Source organism: Hippocampus bargibanti, linkage group LG03 (genome assembly GCF_051943395.1).
Source record: "Hippocampus bargibanti isolate YZ-2025 linkage group LG03, ASM5194339v1, whole genome shotgun sequence".
NCBI lineage: Eukaryota > Metazoa > Chordata > Actinopteri > Syngnathiformes > Syngnathidae > Hippocampus > Hippocampus bargibanti.
The window spans coordinates 8,671,009-8,690,461 of record NC_142736.1 but is presented as its reverse complement, the minus strand read 5'-3'; the positions used below and the strand labels follow the sequence as shown (position 1 = coordinate 8,690,461).

Sequence of the window (19,453 nt, the reverse complement as noted above, 5' to 3'; positions counted from 1 at the left end):
TAATCTCTTGATAAAAGAGATGCAGTTGACCGATTTATGGTGTGTATTGCTGTTTGGCACAAATCCTGCTTGTTTATGAGTAACATGATAGTTAAAATATACCCCCCCCCCCTACCAACAGCTGAAGATGTCTTCTTTTCCAGGGGTGTTCCTATCAGCTGTTGTACCTCCGAAGAAGCTGGGAAATGCAAGTGAGGCCCTACTGCATATCTTGAAGGAAAGTCTTTTTTCCAATTTGATTGGCGAGAGAAGCCAAAATATATTATTGGGTGTGGTGGGATAGATGTTTAACGATTTACCACTTTTTTCTTTTTTTTAGTAACAATGAACAAATTGTTATTCTATCAAATGTGGTTAGTATTGTGCTACTTCTGATGTTAATCTCATCACAACTTCCTCACTCATATTTTTTTAGCCCGCAGAAGACCCCACTGAACATGTCAGCAAGCGCTCCCTCACCTCTGGCCCATTTTTGCTGACCAAGAAAGCTACATGATCTTCATTGGGAAGCCCCTGTTAAAAACAGTTATTTTGTATTGTCATATTGTGCAATGCTGTAATATTCTTTATTAAGATAAAAGATGCAAAATGCTGGATGTTGGGCGGATCTGGCAACCCAGCCACATTTGGAGAGTTGATTGGGCTGAGGAGGAGGGAAAAAAATGCTCCTGGCTGGCTCGCCAATAAAGGGTTTGATGTTTCTCTTTATTTGTAAGTAGGTTCGTTGTCAGATCTTCCAGGCAGATGATGCGCAGAGTTTGATTGTGGCGTAGAGTCGAGCAAGTCGTGCTGTGAAACTCCGTGCGATGCTGAGCAGGTCTCTGCGAGCGGTGCGTCTGTCTGGGTCTGAGTCTGAGATGAGTCTGAGATGATTCTGCCCCGTGGTTCGCCCAATCTCTCTGTCCCGCGACAGCTCCTTTTATACAATTTGCAAGCGTGTGCTATGCGTCAGGGTGATACGCACATCAAGGAGATCAAGGAATTGAAAGACATGAAAGTGTTGAAAGGCGCACTTCAAAATCATACACGCGTGTGACGCAACAGGGCTCCCCTCCTGGATCCGAAGTCGGTGAAAGCGATGAAGGAAAAAGAAATAAAAACAAAAGTCATTCTGCGACATGGTGAGGCCAGGCAAGATGACGGTCACCGGGCATGGCAGGCGTCGGTGGGGTGGTTGCCGAGGAAGTTTCGTGGTGCCTGAAGTCGTTGTACGGGAGCACGGCAAAGAGTGCTCTACGACTGCCAGTTTGAGTCGATCGATGAGGGATTGTGAGGACGAAGAAGCGTGGGGTTGGTCATGCTGCCGGGCACGGACAGGCCGGTCATCGGCGACGGTGGTGTTGATCGCGCTGCCCTGGCGCTCTGCAGGACGCTGAGGAAGCACGCTGACGTTGGCGGCCGAGTTGGCCATGAAGCGTCTTCCCGAAGTCCGATCGTGGACATAAGCGATGTCCAACGATGTCCGATCGTGGACATATACGATGTCCGATCGTGGACATAAGCGATGTCCGACGATGTCCGATCGTGGACATATACGATGCAGCTAGTTGCAGAGTCGCCAGGCGAATTGGACAATGTTGGCCATCAGGGTGCGACAGGTTTCACGGTGGGGTCGGGGCGCCCACGGGTGGTGGCGGCGCATCGGGAGCTCGGCTCGAGGGGTCTTGCTGTGAAGATGATCACGGCCGGCTGGGAAATCTGGTTCTTTCCATTTGGAGAGTTGATTGGGTTGAGGAGGACGGTAAAAAATGCTCCTGGCTAGCTCGCCAATAAAGAGTTTGATGTTTCTCTTTATTTGTAAGTAGGTTCGTTGTCCGATCTCCCAGGCAGGTGACGCGCAGAGCTTGATCGTGGCATGGAGTTGAGCAAGTCGTGCCGTGATGTCCGTCCGACGCCCGGCGTCAGCCGGGCGTGAGTCTGAGATGATTCTGCCCCGTGGTTCGCCCAATCTCTCTGTCCCGCGACAGCTCCTTTTATACAATTTGCAAGCGTGTGCTATGCGTCAGGGTGATACGCACATCAAGGAGATCAAGGAATTGAAAGACATGAAAGTGTTGAAAGGCGCACTTCAAAATCATACACGCGTGTGACGCAACAGGTCCTTTGACAGCAATCAAAGTCACAGACTTCTTGTACAATGCTGAGAGAAGCGGTTGCTTTCTGGGCTCCGACAAATAAACATCCTTCCTACTGGTATGATATAAACAAGTACCATCTCAAGTCCTTATTCTCCCAAATGCATCATGATCACGCTGAAGATCTCAACACCACTCATACTCCTGGGGTCACTCCAGTGACTGTTTGTGTTCAATACCGTGTTTACAAAGGTAGACGGTGATTCTGTAATTGCCAAATAATCATTGTATTAGCATATTTTCTGATGTGGGGACAGTTATGATGTGTCATAACAAATGCAAAGCAAACACAGCAGGGGTTAAAAGACATGTTGAAATAATGTTGACATTTTATGTTAATAAAGAGCATGTGAGAGGAATTGCAGTTGGCGTCATTTATTTCCTCAGCAAGAAAATCTCACTTCATGGTTTAATAAGTAAATTGATTATTTCTGACAGATTGTTTTCAGCACTAATTTACATTTTTTTACCCAAAATATCTTTCCACGTTTTCCATATTAAGTGCTAATTTTCAGCATATTATTCTCATGTTGAGCAAATGAATCACGAAAATATTAGTCTTGTCAATATAAATTTGTTTGTTTAACCCCTATTCTTACTCACTTTATAGGTTTGCGGAAGTGAGATATATTTACTTGTTTTAAGAAATCTCGTGAAGCCAATTTGACTTCTTCTGTTGGCAGATTATTTTACTTATTTAAGCAATTTCCATCCTATTTTAGTCACTTTTTCTTGTTTTTGAGGACTGACTTTTTGCAGTGCAAAACAGTCATTATTCTTGACTTCAGAGTTGAAAACTAGTTATTCATTAATTTGTTGTGCGTTCTGTATGAAATGTGTGGAGGGGGTGAAACATTTTAATGGCTTCCCCAAATGTATAACGGCCCTCGAGAGGAAACCGTAACTTCAATGTGGCCCGAGGCAAAAAAATAAATAAAAAATAAGTGACACCCTTGGTGTACAGTATCCAACCTACTACCAGCGACTACAATCGATGGCAATCAGTTGACGGTGTACCTTACCTACTGCCCACGACCTTCGTTAAAATACATGGATTAGGAAATAATGGATGGATGGATGTATAATACCTGTATGTCCGCCCATTTGTTGCATGAATTACTGTAAAATATTATACACAAATGTAATATGATTCAATCATTCCGGCATAATAATAATTTCAGGGAGAATCTGTTACAGATAATGAATACCATAAGAATAATTATGGGGATAATTAATTATTCAACAAATTTGACGCAGTGGTGCTTTACGTTTGATTGTGAAAACGTACTTCCCTCATGACGGAGTTATACATTTGACATAATAATTGTGACTTCAGACCGTCAGGCTTTGGCACGTTCACGAATCTCCGTGGCGTGTTGTCAGTTAAAACGTCACTCCAAGCGAAACCTTTTGTGACGTTCCTTTCTCTTTTCCTCTGTATACGAGCCCCAAATTCAATAGACGAGTTAGCGTGTATCCATAAGAGTGCTTCCTTCTCTTTGACAAAGTAAGTCAAATCTTATCACGTATTAACAGTCACAGTGTGAATCCTCGGCAGTCGATTGTCGGTAAGATTTATTATTTGCAACAAGATATAAAATGATAATGGTGGTTTGTTGTATTTTCTTAAAAAACATGGTTTTGAATCATTTCATGAAAACGAAGACCATGACTAGATAGAGTATTCCAATATGTTACATTTACTGTCTTTCCTGACTTGAATGTGAGAGCTAGTTTATGTAACAAAATATTTTGAGCTAGCCATACATAAGAAACCAGTAAAAAATGTGGCGACAAATGATGTTTGAATAATTAACTGACAGTATCAAAAGCGGAGAATAATTACATTGGCCAACATCAATTTTTAATTTGCTAACTTTTTTAAACAACTTACCTTTTTCCTAACACACAGTATGTTTTAAAGGACAACCGACGTCTCCGGACAAGTTGTGTCCATAATTTGTGAAATCGCTTCAAATTACTTCTACTGAGCGTAATTTACAAAGATTCCACCACATATAGCTATATTTTACGTTTTAAGACTCACACTGAATATTCCGGAAGTCTTGTTTTTGAGTTGGTGACGAGTCCTCACCCTACGTCACTGAAGGAACGCCCCTAACCGAGAAAGGACATACCTTGCATTACCTCAATGCATTTTGCGGTACTTTGTTTGGTCTGAAAACTTCGTGTTGATGGCGAAATTAGAAGGAAAACATAAATAACGCGATGGTGAATCATTGTGTGTTGCACCAAGACTTCAACAGTGTATTTGATGTTCGCTTACAAAACGTCCCAGGACACAATTTCCACCGAGCTTTGTCGCCCTCTGCCTTTTTTGACTGTGAGTACTAAAGAGTTTGTCACTACATTTCTCTCCAGGTGCATCAAAATGACCGGAATAAATTATTTAATGGATTGCAAACATGTAGGCTTTCCTCTTCACAACTATTTAAATCATATTCATAACTGGATGAGTAACAAGAAAGCATCTTTTCCGAATCTGAAGCCATTGCTTAGATTCTCGAGCAAGGCAAGTGGTGTCAAACCACGAACAAGGGTGCGGGACCTTCTGAAACTGGCCACTTCCGGGTTCGATTTGAAGTAGTTTTTGGACACACTAAGTCATTTTTATTGGTGTTTTGCATTTGACTAAAAATATACTGCGTGTTTTGGGTGTTTTAGATGCTATAAAATGTTTTTCTGATGTCAGTTCGGACACAAAAATGTGATGTCGGTTGTCCTTTAAATTATAACACCCACCTACCATTGAACATAAGCCTTAATTCATAGATGTGATGTATTATGTAACAAAGGCTCAGCCAACTCCTCCATTTAATTATTGCAAGACATTTCTGTTGACCTGTTTAAGCATTGTTATTGCATCACCTGCCTGTGTCCCCCACAAGGTCATTTCATCATGCTCGACATCAATTCCTTTGTGCTGCCACCCTCCTTTTGTCCCACTTACCTGTCCGTGTTTCCTTTAGCCTTGAGTTCATGACCAAAACACTCAACTTCAATCTCAGTCTCAACCTTAAAGGACAACCGACACCCCAGACAAGTTGCGTCCATAATTTGTAAAATCACTTCAAATGACCTCTACTGAGCACATTTTACAAAGATTCCACTGCATATAGCTATATTTTACATTTTAAGCTTTTAAGTTTTAAGTTAAGGGAACCGCCCCTGACCGAGAAAGCGACACACAATGCATTTTGGGTACTTTGTTTTGTCTGAAAACATCATGTTGATGGCGAAATTAGAAGGAAAACCGAAATCGTTATGTTGCAGCCAATTCTGTTAACACGCATAAAGAATGTGTAAATTTAAACAAATCGGACAAATCGGCCATTTCCAACAGCTTGTGCGCCATCTTGTGCATATTCTGGGCGCTACATTGGAGTCCAGACGGCTCGAAATGATCCGGAAGGACTTCTTTAATCGATTGCAAAGATTTGCTTTCCTCTTCAGAACTATTTGAATCATATTCATAATGGATGGGTAACATGAAAGCATCTTCTCTGAATCTGAACTCTCTGAAGCCATTGTTTTGATTCTGGAGCAAGGCAGTGTGTGGCCAGTAGTGATGTCATGAACAAGGGGGCGGGACTTTCTGAATCTCCCCAGTTCCGAGCTCATTTTGTGGCAATTTTGGAACACTTTAAGTCATTTTTATTCGTGTTTTGCATTTGACTAAATATATCAGCCTGCGTGTTTCGGGTATTTTAGATGCTATAAAACGTTTTTCTGATGTCAGTTAGGAAACAAAAAAATTGTGTCATTGTCTTTTAATACTCAACCTCAGAGTACAGAACCCCCAAGTGTCCCTCTTCAGTGTTTCACCTTATCCAAAGCCTTCAGCTTATCCCTCACCAGTCATATATTCATTCCCCTTGATTGCAACATCTACCCTACTGTTTGTATTTGTCTGTATTGTTGATTTCCCCCTAGTAAATATATTTGAACACCCCCTTGAAGCCAGATCTCTTCCTTGCTGCCCTCTGACGGGCACACCAACTGGTCTACTGTTGGCCTCTGAATAAATCAGCAACTATTGCCTCCCCAACATTATATACAGTATGTAAAACCATTGTGAAAACCAGATGTACGAGAAAATAAAAAAATAATTTAAATCAGAAAAAAATGCATATAAAACAGTTAACTTGCTTAAAAAATACCTGTAGACCAATGGGCTTTTTTTCTCAAGGTTGGTACAGTTTATGTGTACAGTATTATGTTAAAATGTCCATAACCATTGCATTGGGTGCCAGAGCTGCTGCTTTGGGTATTGATTGGTTAACATGGGCAACCAAATATGATATGCACTCTGAAAAAAAAACATCTGCTCAAATTGACTTTATTAATATTTATACTGTATTATAATTTATAGTCATTTGTGTGAAGACTTTACAAACTGGGAATGTGTTTATTGTACATTTTGTACAAACTGAAGAAAATGGCATTATCCTCTTGCATGAAGTTAAGCGGTGGAATGTCTGAATTGCTGTGAAGACAAGCGATTCCTTTATGAATAATGTAAATTGAAGAAAATAAGTATTTGATATTTCTCCCACTTAGAAATCATGGAGGGGTCTGAACTTTTCATCATAGGTGCATGTCCACTGTGAGAATGATAAACCAAAAAGAAAAATCCAGAAATCACAATGCATGATTTTTTTTTAACAATTTATTTGTGTGAACGGCTCCAAATAGGTATTTGGACACCTGTGTATCATCTAGAATTCTGACCCTGAAAAATGTGTTAGTCCGCCCATGAGAGGTCCACGTACACTCCATGTATCACCCTGAATCAGATACACCTGTTTGAGGTCGTTAGCTGCATAAAGTCACCTGTGCACCCCATACAATCAGCAAGACTTTAACCATGCCATGTGACAAGGCGAAGACCAAAGAGCTGTCCAAAGATACCAGAGACAAAATTGTACACCTCCACAAAATTGGAAAGGGCTACGGAGCAATTGCCATGCAGCTCGGTGAAAAAAAGGTCCACTGTTGGAGCAATCATTAGAAAATGGAAGAAGCTAAACATGAGGGTCAATCTCAATCAGAGTGGAGCCCCATGTGAGATATCACCTCGTGGGGTCTCAATGATTCTAAGAAAGGTGAGGAATCATCCCAGTACTACACGGCAGGAGTTGGTCAATGACCTGAAAAAAACTGGGACCACCATTTCCAAGGTTACTATAGGTAATGTGCTAAGACGTCATGATTTGAAATCATGCATGGCCAGTCTAACACTTAAACCAGCACATGTCAAGGTCCGATTTAAGTTTGCATATGACCATTTGGATGCTACAGAGGAGTCATGGGTGAACGTTTTGTGGTCGGATGAGACCAAAATAGCACTTTTTGGTCATAATACCACTAAGCGTGTTTGGAATCCGAAGAACACCATCCCTACTGTGAAGCATGGGGGTCGTAGCATCATTCTTTGGGATAAATCCCCTAAGTGTGTTTGGATGAAGAAGAATGAAGAGTCCAATCCGAAGAACACCTCCTTCCCTCAGTCAGAGCATTGAAGATGGGTCTTCCAACATGACAACGACCTGAAGCACACAGCCAGGACAACCAGTGATTCCGTAAGAAGCATATCAAGGTTCTAGCATGGCCCAGCCAGTCTCCAGACCTGAACCCAATCGAAAATCTTTGGAGGAATCTCAAACCCCGTGTTTCTCAGCGACTAGAGAAGATCTGAGTGGAGGAGTGTGGGCCAATATCCCTCTGCAGTGTGTGTAAACCTGGTGAAAAACTACAGGAAACGTTTGACCTCTAAGCAAACAAAGGCTACTGTACCAAATATTAACATTCATGTTCTCAGGTGTTCAAATACTTATTTGCAGCTGTATCACCCAAATAAATCGTTAAAAAAATCAAGCATGGTGATTTTTGGATTTTTCTTTTTATTCTAACAGTGGACATGCACCTACGATGGAAATTTCAGATCCCCCCTGGATTTCTAAGTGGGAGAGATAGAAAAATAGCAGGGTATTCAAATACTTAGTTTCTTCACTGTATCATTTGAAGCATTTCCAGAAGTCAGAATGTGTTCTAATGAACCAGGACAGATATTTTTTTTTGAAATAATCCAATTTTGTGGTCAGAGCAGGGACAATCAAAACATTTCCGACGTCCCACGTTCTTCAACTGCCGCATGTACACACTATGCATTGCTATGTACCAGTCTAACACTGAGGTATTCTGTCATTTTATAAATAAATGAACGCAAGCACATGTTTCTGACTTGTCTAAACTGCTGCTCCTTCTTTCAGATACCCCTCTCCTTTAGGAAATATGGTGAGTGCAATTTTATTTCCCTTGAAGCACTATTTGAAATTCAAGCTTACAAACTGCCAACACATTTGGGAAGACTGTTCCCAGTTTGGTCTCGATACACATGCATGCACACACGCACGCACACACACACACACGCACGCACGCACACACACACACACACACACACACACGCACGCACGCACGCACGCACGCACGCACGCACGCACACGCACACACACACATACACACACACACACACATACACATACACGCATACACACACACACACACACACACACACACACACACACACACACACACACACACACACACACACACACACACGTACACACACACGTATGTCTGTGTAAGCTCTCAGTCGTACAGGAGTGGTCCATCGATGAAAAGGTTTCTTCAGCCGTCATCTGTACTTTGAAGGTGTCGGACGTTTCGCTTCTTATCCAAGAAACGTTGTCAGCAAACTAAAGTGTTACAGGTAGTTTAGGCCCTATATATATATATATATATATATATATATATATATATAAGCGGCTGGATAGCTCAGTTGATAATGCATCGGTTTGGCATATGGGAGACGAGGGTTCGAATCCCACTTGTGGCAGAGAAAATGAGCACAATGACAACAATGACATCATCCAGTGTGGGTCCTTGGGCAAGACCCTTCACGCTAATGCCTACCTCATACAATGATGAGAGACAATAAATGGAATGACATGCCGGCTCAGACGTCGCCCGGCCAAACAAGGTCTGCGTCAGGTGCTGGGGAACCAGAGCACCCTGATGAAAAATGGGCTACTGGAACAAAGCGGAGATGGACGAGATACGATAACATGGCTCTGTTGGAATGCTACTACTCAAGCAACCCTAGTCAGAGGGGTTACATGCGGAGAATGGGGGCTGAATGGTTACTTCGAAACCCACAGTCACGGTTGACCACGAAACAACTAGTAGCTCAGTGTTCCAATATCCACAAACGGCAATTGCTATCACAACTTGAGATTGATGAGGTACAACACAAATTCCGAGGTGAAGGGCCCCAGGCTGCCACATCACAGGAAGAGGTTCAACCAGAGATTGGGAGGCAAGCCCCAATGAATAATGAGATTAGGAAGCCAGCCCCAATAAATGAAATGCTGAGCGAGGCAGCAAATGACCTGAGAGACAAGATCATGGCAAGAATGAAAACTGGGCAACGAAGGCACCGATTACAACGGCTATGTGAAGTACCACCTGAAAGTCTCATGGAAACTGTGAATGCGGCACTGAGAACGATCCCGACCGGAACGATCACGGAAACACCTCAGCATCAGTGATCCTAGACATGCTTGGCTACAAGAGCAACCATGAGAGCCACGAGATTCATTACCCACCATGGAAAAGACGGTTGGAGGCCAAGATCAAGGCGACTCGGAAAGATGTGAGTCAATTGACGGAGACCCAGAGAGGTGTGAATAAAAGGCCAATACCCAAGAGGTACATGCAGATAACCATACCTGAAGCACTCGAAACTGCCAAACAAAGGCTCCAGGCCTTGGCCAGTCGCCTAAAGAGGTACACGAAAGAGAATGAGGCCAGAAGAATAAACAGGCTGTTCGCAACACAACCTGCGAAAGTGTACGCTCAGTGGCAGGGTTCTAACAGCAGAGCAGACCCTCCAAGGCTGGAAACTGAAAGATACTGGAAAGGCATATGGGAGAAGGAGGTCGCACATAACAGCAGTGCACAATGGCTGGTGACTCTGAAAGAGGAGCACAGCAACCTCCCTGAACAGAACCCAGTTACCATTACAGCGGCAGATATACAAGGAAGAGTCTCAGGTATGAAAAACTGGACGGCACCAGGCCCGGATATGGTCCACACCTACTGGCTAAAGAAACTCACAGCTCTCCACGAGCGCCTAGCAGCACAAATGAACCAGCTGCTGATGGATGGGACTCACCCAAGATGGCTAACCGAAGGGCGAACAATCCTGATCATGAAGGATTCCTCAAAGGGTGCAGTTCCTTCCAACTATCGGCCAATAACCTGTCTCTCCACAACATGGAAGCTCATGTCAGGCATCATTGCGGCTAAGATAAGTGGACACATGGATCAATACATGAGCAAAGCACAGAAAGGCATTAGTAGAGATACTAGAGGTGCCAAACATCAGCTGCTGGTTGACAGAACAGTCGCTCAAGACTGCAGGTCCCGACATACCAACCTGTGCACAGCCTGGATTGATTTCAAGAAAGCATATGACTCGATGCCACACACATGGATCAATGAATGCTTGGAGTTGTATAAGGTCAACAGGACCCTGAGAGCCTTCGTTGCAAACTCGATGAGGATGTGGAAAACCACACTTGAAGCCAATGGCAAGCCACTAACGCAAGTGTCCATCAAATGTGGCATATACCAAGGTGATGCACTCTCCCCACTGCTGTTCTGCATAGGACTGAACCCCCTCAGCCAGATAATCGCCAAGACAGGCTATGGATACCGCCTCAAAAATGGAGCTACGATCAGTCACCTCCTCTACATGGATGACATCAAGCTGTATGCTAAGAGCGAAAGGGACATAGACTCCCTGATCCACACAACCAGGATCTACAGCAGTGATATCGGAATGTCATTCGGGCTGGAGAAATGTAGTCGGATGGTGACTAAGAGGGGCAAGGTAGTTCACACTGAAGGGGTCTCACTCCCTGAAGGAACAATAGCAGACATTGAAAACAGCTACAAGTACCTCGGAATACCACAGGCCAATGGCAACCTCGAATTAGCAACAAGGAAAGCGGCTACGACCAAATACCTCCAGCGGGTGAGGCAAGTCCTCAGAAGCCAGCTCAATGGCAAGAACAAGACCCGGGCAATAAACAGCTATGCCCTGCCAGTGATCAGATACCCTGCAGGAATAATAAGGTGGCCAAAGGAAGAGATTCAGACCACGGATGTTAAGACCCGAAAACTCCTCACCATGCACGGAGGGTTCCATCCCAAGTCCAGCACCCTGAGACTGTACACAAGCCGTAAGGAAGGAGGCCGGGGACTAGTGAGTGTGAGAGCCACTGTCCAGGATGAAACATCCAAGCTCCATGAATACATCAAAGAGAAGGCTCCAACGGATGATGTACTCAGAGAATGTCTCAGTCAATGGGGAACAGAGGATGAGGTGCTGGAAGAGGGACAATCATGGGAGGAAAAGCCCCTACACGGGATGTACCACCGAACCATAGCAGAAGTGGCTGATCTCAAGAAGTCCTATCAGTGGCTAGAGAGGGCTGGCCTAAAGGACAGCACAGAGGCACTCATCCTGGCTGCCCAAGAGCAGGCCCTGAACACCAGAGCCATAGAGGCAGGGATATACCACACCAGACAAGACCCAAGGTGTAGGTTGTGCAAAGAGGCACCTGAGACAATCCAACACGTAACTGCAGGGTGTAAGATGCTGGCAGGGAAAGCCTACATGGAGCGCCATAACCAGGTGGCTGGCATAGTCTACCAAAACATCTGTGCGCAGTATGGACTGGAAACCCCAAGGTCAAAATGGGAAACACCTCCCAAGGTGGTGGAGAATGACCGAGCAAAAATCCTGTGGGACTTCCAGATACAGACTGACAAGATGGTAATGGCCAACCAACCAGATATCGTGGTCATAGATAAAGGGGAAAGGAAAGCCGTTGTCGTGGATGTAGCGGTCCCGAGTGATGGGAACATCAGAAAGAAGGAACATGAGAAAATCGAGAAATACCAAGGGCTCAGAGAGGAGCTGGAGAGAGCCTGGAAGGTAAAGGTGACAGTCGTGCCTGTGGTGGTTGGAGCACTCGGGGCAGTGACCCCCAAACTCGACGAGTGGTTGCAACAGATACCGGGAACAACATCGGATATCTCGGTCCAGAAAAGCGCAGTGCTGGGAACAGCACGGATACTGCGCAGAACCCTCAAGCTTCCTGGCCTCTGGTAGAGGACCCGAGCTGAAATGGGGACAGACACCACCCATGGTGGGTGAGACGAGGATTTATATATATATATATATATATATATATATATATATATATATATATATATATATATATATATATATATATATATATATCCCTACTGTCCAGACATGGCGATGCCGGACTCTGCTATGATAGGTCCCTGCTCTCAGGTTGGGGGGGAGCAGAGGTCTACTCCCTGCAGCTGGTCCACTGAAAGTTCCTGTCGTTTTGACTAACGACTGGCCTGATTGCCCCACTTCGACCGGTATCACCTCATCAGTATTACTAATCCTATGTTGCCTAAGCAGGCTATTGTATGAACGATCCAAATTGAACCTCACCCCACCAAACCGGTTTAATGAAGGATTTAGTTGTTTTATGAAAATCGCTTCTTTTACTCCCCTTTCAAACCATCTATGTTCTTTCGCTAAGATTTCAACCTCATTGTCGTCAAATGAGTGGTTGCTAGCTTTTAGGTGCATATGTACTGCCGATTGAGGCCCGCTAGTATTATCCCTGCGATGTTGATAGTCTTTATTTGATAATTTGTTTAGTCGCCCTAATGTACTGCTCTTTACCATTTTCATTATTACAATGTATTGAATAAACTACATTACTTTGTTTTTTATTTGGCAGCCTATCTTTTGGATGCACTAATTTTTGACTTAGTGTTTGCCCAAGTGTTTATCGGTTTGAAATAAGTCGGAATTTTGTGTTGCCAAAGGACTCTTTGTAGTTTTTCAGAAACTCCTGCAATGTAAGGTACTGCTACTCCTTTCCTTTTTGTATCTTCAGAATTTGTAGTTTCATTCCCTATTCTTTCTTTTTGACATTTGTTAAATGACCACTGAGGGTAGTTTGCTGGCGAAGTTTCTTGGATAAGAAGCGAAACGTCCGACACCTTCAAAGAAGTACAGATAACGGCTGAAGAAACCTTTTCATCGATTATATATGTATATGAATATATATAAACTTTTATTGGGAAATTAAACAAAGGAACTTACTCAATTCGCCAAATTAGACATTTCCTGTGGACAATGAGGAGAAAATGAAGCAATTAACTTAAAAAAAATGGGGTAATTCATACAAGCAAACGTAAATAAAAATGAATATTTTATTTTGTTTGGAATCTGTACTGGAATCTGTACTGATGAGAAAATGAGATCAATTCATTCTTAGAAATGAAAAAAAATATTAAATATTTTTGATGTGCAAATATCCAGTTTTCACCACGAATCACCTGAATATTACCATTAATTTTCCTTGAGTCCCTTGGAAATTGATTGTGTTGACACTTTCTTCTTGACCTGACCAGCGTCGCCACAGCAAATTACATGCAGTCTAACAACAGAAGAAACGATAACAATTTGAATTAGTTCACTTTGACAATCCATGTCTAAGTTTTTAGAAGTTTTCAGTGGAAATGCTATCTTGATCAATTAACATTATAATGTTCCCTTCCCTGCAGCGTGAGTGTATCTCGGTGCACATTGGACAGGCTGGCGTTCAGATTGGAAATGCTTGCTGGGAGCTTTATTGCCTGGAACATGGAATTCAACCTGATGGACAGATGCCCAGTGACAAGACCATCGGCGGCGGGGACGATTCTTTTAATACATTTTTCAGTGAGACCGGAGCGGGAAAGCATGTTCCCAGAGCTGTCTTCGTGGACCTGGAGCCCACAGTCATTGGTAAATGAACTAATATCTGAAGTGTTCTACATCAATAAACGAAATAGGAACTCTTTCAGTGCCTGCTATTTTAAAACAAAGAGAACCAGTCAGCAGGCATGAGGCTCCGACACACTCATGACCCTCCTGGGGTTCAGATAACAGATGGATGGAACCTGTTGAGTGACAACCAATTTTGAGCATCTTTCATGTGGCTCATGGAATATTGTTTTGATGGTGAATATGGAAACATGCCAACAAAATATTAGATTTAGTTATTTTAATCTTCTTTAATCACAGAAAGTATGTTTGTACCTTATTCAATATATTTAGTACCGAATTAGTAATTGGTAATTGGCAAACTAGGATGGTTTCACCTAATTTCGAACCAAAAACCAAAATAAAAAAACACTAAGTTATATAGTATGCACATATACATTTCATTCTGATAAATAAAAGAATCCTCTTCCATCATGAAAAAAACTATGCTAACTAACCAACGATGCTAACTAAACTATGCTGATCATGACTTGAAAAAAATACTGATATATCCACAATTTGCTGCCACCCTTTCTCATGGAAACTTTCTTGCAACATGGTTTTCTCTGCAATATAATCCTGCTCCTGTAACTTTTTTTATTCTGTCCTATCCCAATCTTGTTATAAAAGCTAAAGATGACTCCCATCCCACAGGCAGCCCGCAGGATTCTACCCACAAAAATGCAGCCTTTAGTCTTAAAGGACTACCAACACAATTTTTTTTTGTTTGCTAACTGACATCAGAAAAACACATCTAAAATACCCAAAACATGCAGGCTGATATTTTTAGTCAAATGCAAAACACCAATAAAAATGACTGAGTGTCCCAAAACTGCCACAAAATGAGCTCGGAACTCGGGAGATTCAGAAAGTCCCGCGCCCTTGTTCGTGACGTCACACCAGGATACTCCTTCACAAACTGCCTTGCTCCAGAATCAAAACAATGGCTTCAGAGAGTTCAGATTCAGAGAAGATGCTTTCATTTTACCCATCCATTATGAATATGATTCAAATAGTTCTGAAGAGGAAAGCATAAATGTTTGCAATCGATTTAAAGAAGTCCTTCCGGATCAATTTGAGCCGTCTGGACTCCAATGTAGCGCCCATAATATGCACAAGATAGAGCACAAGCTCCGTTGGAAATGGCCGATTTGTGCAAATGTACACATTCTTTATGCGTGTTAACACAATTGGCTGCAACTCAACGATTTACCATTGCGTTATTTATGTTGTTCTCCTTCTAATTTCGCCATCAACACGATGTTTTCAGGCCAAACAAAGTACCCAAAATGCATTGTGTGTCGCTTTCTCGGTCAGGGGCGGTTCCCTCCGTAACGTCACTTGGGCATCGTCATCAACTCGAAAACAAGACGTCCTGAATATTCAGCGCGATTCTTAAAACGTAAAATATAGCTAAATGTCATGGAATATTTGTAAAATGCGCTCAGTAGAAGTCATTTGAAGTGATTTAACAAATTATGGACGCAACTTGTCCGCAGGGTGTCGGAAAACCGACACCATTTTTTTGTATCCTAACTGACATCATAAAAACGTTTTATAGCATCTAAAATACCCAAAACGCGCAGGCTATTTTTAGTCAAATGCAAAACACCAATAAAAAAATAAAAATGAGTTAGTGTCCCAAAACTACTTCAAAATTACCCCAGAAATGGTGACTTTCAGAAGGTCCGGCCCCCTTATTCGTGATGTCATGCCAGGACGTCTTGCCTTGCTCTAGCATAGAATCGATGAGAAGGTTTCTTCAGCCGTCATCTGTACAAATTTGAAGGTTTCGGACGTTTCGCCTCCTATCCAAGAGACTTCGTCAGCGAATGAAGTCTCTTGGATAGGAGGCGAAACGTCCGAAACCTTCAAATTTGTACAGATGACGGCTGAAGAAACCTCATCGATGGACCACTTCTGTACAACTGAGAGCTTACACAGACGTCTAGCATAGAATCAAAAACATTTGTCAGGGAATATCAAATAGATGCTCGATGCAACACACAACGATTCACCATCACATTATTTCTGTGTTTTCCTTCTAATTTCGTCATCAACACGGATCAACACGATGTTTTTAGACCAAACAAAGTACCCAAAATGCATTGTGTTGCTTTCTCTGTCAGGGGCGTTCCAGATGTGAAGTCACGTCTGGAATCGTCACCAACTCTAAAACAAGACTTCCTGAATATTCAGTGCGAGTCTTAAAACGTAAAATATAGCTATATGCGGTGGAATATTTGTAAAATACGCTCCATAGATGTAATTTCAAGTGATTTTACAAATTATGGACACAACTTGTCCGGAGGCGTCTGTTGTCCTTTTAAGTGTATCTTGCTGTGAGTTACGGTTTTTAAAAAAACGTTATCTTTTGAGACTTTTATGACACTCTGTTATAAAATTAAACATTGTTTGATTAAAAGCAGTCTTTGTGTGCCCTGCGATTGGCTGGCAACCAATTCAGGGTGTCCCCCGCCTCGTGCCCAAAGACAGCTGAGATAGGCTCCAGCAACCCCCGCGACCCTAATGAGGAATAAGCAGTACGGAAAATGAGATGAGATGATTAAAAGCAAATTACTGAAGACAGAGAGATCATCCACGTTGACAAGCATCCCCACTGTTTCAATACACACTGATCTTATACAAAAGAAACCCATTGCTGACAATTTGCTGGTTGGCCTCATTATTGTTCACTTTGGCTTTTCACACATCAAACCAGTTGACCAAGAATTTTCTTCTATCCCAGAAAAAAACAGTTGATGGTGCTTCTGATTTAGGGAGGTGTTCAAAGAGTAAATTTTGCGCTTCGCGGAAACTAAAGCTGGTTTTGTTCCCTTTAGACGAGGTGCGCACAGGAACATATCGACAGCTCTTCCATCCTGAACAGTTAATTACTGGCAAAGAGGATGCAGCAAACAACTACGCCCGTGGCCACTACACCATCGGCAAAGAGATCATTGACCTGGTGCTTGACAGAATTCGTAAACTGGTGAGAAGTGACGCGCAGAATGACTTGCCATTGGTAAAGACTAACACATTTTCCTCCTGTGTCACCAGGCTGACCAGTGCACAGGACTTCAGGGATTCCTGGTGTTCCACAGCTTCGGGGGTGGCACCGGTTCCGGGTTCACCTCCCTGTTGATGGAACGCCTGTCTGTGGACTACGGCAAGAAATCCAAGCTGGAGTTCTCCATTTATCCGGCACCGCAGGTGTCCACAGCTGTCGTGGAGCCCTACAACTCCATCCTGACCACTCACACCACCCTGGAGCACTCCGACTGTGCCTTCATGGTGGATAACGAGGCCATTTATGACATCTGCCGTAGAAACCTTGACATGGAGCGTCCAACGTACACTAATCTGAACAGACTAATCAGTCAGATCACTTCCTCAATTACGGCTTCCCTTCGTTTTGACGGTGCCCTCAATGTCGACCTGGCGGAGTTTCAAACCAACTTGGTACCCTACCCACGTATCCACTTCCCTCTGGCTACATATGCCCCCATCATCTCTGCTGAAAAAGCTTACCATGAGCAATTAACTGTCGCTGATATCACTAATGCCTGCTTTGAGCCGGCCAACCAGATGGTTAAGTGTGATCCTCGTCATGGCAAGTACATGGCGTGTTGCCTCTTGTACCGCGGTGATGTGGTGCCCAAAGATGTAAATGCCGCCATTGCCACAATCAAAACCAAGCGCACCATCCAGTTTGTGGATTGGTGCCCCACCGGTTTTAAAGTGGGTATAAACTACCAGCCCCCCACCGTTGTTCCTGGTGGAGACCTGGCCAAAGTCCAGAGAGCCGTGTGCATGCTGAGCAACACAACAGCTGTTGCTGAGGCCTGGGCTCGGCTCGACCACAAGTTTGATTTGATGTATGCTAAGCGCGCTTTTGTTCACTGGTATGTGGGGGAGGGAATGGAGGAGGGAGAATTTTCTGAGGCCAGGGAGGATATGGCGGCTCTGGAGAAGGACTATGAAGAGGTTGGGGCAGACTCTGTTGATGATCAGGGTGAGGAAGGAGAGGAATATTAAGAAGAGGTACAAAGGAACTAAAATACAGGAAGCAATGTTTGATTCCTCTGTGATCCTGCATGTATTTGGTGACTACCAGAAAATAAGTTGGGTCACTCTAAAAGTTAACTACTCCACACTCCCTTTTTTTCAAATGCATGACACATTTTGGACAAAATTGCCAATTAAAGATGATTACCAACCTTGTTATGTCTATATTCTCATTCAACTAATCTAAAATGTGATTATAGAGCACTTTAAAACAACCAGCTGCAGCTGGAACAAAAATAATTTCGACAACACTGAATAACAAAACAAAGCACAAAAACAGAAACAAAAGTAGAAACCAAATCTCATGCTGAGACAAAAATCATAGAAAGACAATGAGCGGGAGGTCATTCAAAGAGAGACCCTGCCCACCCGCTTAGGTCTTGGTCCCTCCAATAGAGGCTGGTCTGCAGGACCTGATACACCATACAGGTGCATCAGGGCAGAGGAGCTCAGAGTGAGGCCATTTTAATGTTTGAAAACAAATACAATCTTTAAAAGAAGATTGAAATGTAAAGGGAGCCAGAAAAATGATGCCCAAGAGGTGAGCAGCAGCATTCAGGACCAGCTGGAGATGCTTAATGGAGGATTGGCAGACTCCAAAGTAGGAGCAAAGGTGCTCACGAGAAAGGGGATGTTTTATTTTAGCCAGCTGCCTAAATTAAAGAAGCTGGGTTTAACAATGACACCAATTAGCCCGTCAAGTTTAAAATTACTGTGCAGTATGAAACTCTTGTTTTAAGATTAGGAGCCAAAGTGCCCAAGTACAACTAGTATTACAGTGGTTTCCAAGCAGGGTGCCACAGGAAATGACCAAAATTAAATTGTTAAAAAAACACCACTTCATTTTTGTTCATCCATGAACAATTCAATGGCAGAAGGAACCATAAACTTGTTGATCACCCTTTTTCATCCATACAAGAGAATTTCGTACTTGTCAGCTTTGTGCTCAACATTCCCATAGCTCACTAAAAGACAACCGACAGCATTTTTTTGTTTCCTAACTGACATCAGAGAAATGTTTTATAGCATCTAAAATACCCAAAACACGCAGGCTGATATTTTTAGTCAAATGCAAAACACCAATAAAAATGAGTTAGTGTCCCAAAACTACTTCAAAATGACCCTGGAAATGGTGAGTTTCAGAAGGTCCGGCCCCCTTATTCGTGACGTCATGCCAGGATGTCTTGCTTTGCTCTAGAATCAAAACAATGGCTTCAGATTCGGAGAAGATGCTTTCTTGTTACTCATCCACTTATGA

The 19,453-nt window shown here is 43.0% G+C and overlaps 1 protein-coding gene and 1 pseudogene across 2 annotated transcripts; both read left to right on the top strand.

The window, feature by feature from the left end:
* Nucleotides 1-3,507: 3,507 nt before the first annotated feature.
* On the top strand, nucleotides 3,508-18,329 carry LOC148900224 (tubulin alpha-1C chain-like). Of its 2 annotated transcripts, XM_088993194.1 has the most exons (5): nucleotides 3,508-3,642; nucleotides 8,429-8,453; nucleotides 13,887-14,109; nucleotides 16,971-17,119; nucleotides 17,188-18,329. In XM_088993194.1, the coding sequence occupies exons 2-5, from the start codon at nucleotides 8,451-8,453 to the stop codon at nucleotides 18,163-18,165; spliced, it is 1,353 nt and encodes a 450-aa protein (XP_088849320.1). In that variant the 5' UTR covers nucleotides 3,508-3,642; nucleotides 8,429-8,450; the 3' UTR covers nucleotides 18,166-18,329. The 2 variants fall into 2 exon arrangements, with proteins under 2 accessions (XP_088849320.1, XP_088849318.1); XM_088993192.1 differs by lacking the exons at nucleotides 3,508-3,642; nucleotides 8,429-8,453 and having other exon boundaries at nucleotides 13,869-14,109.
* LOC148900225 (uncharacterized) lies at nucleotides 7,024-7,678 on the top strand (annotated as a pseudogene).
* Nucleotides 18,330-19,453: the final 1,124 nt, after the last annotated feature.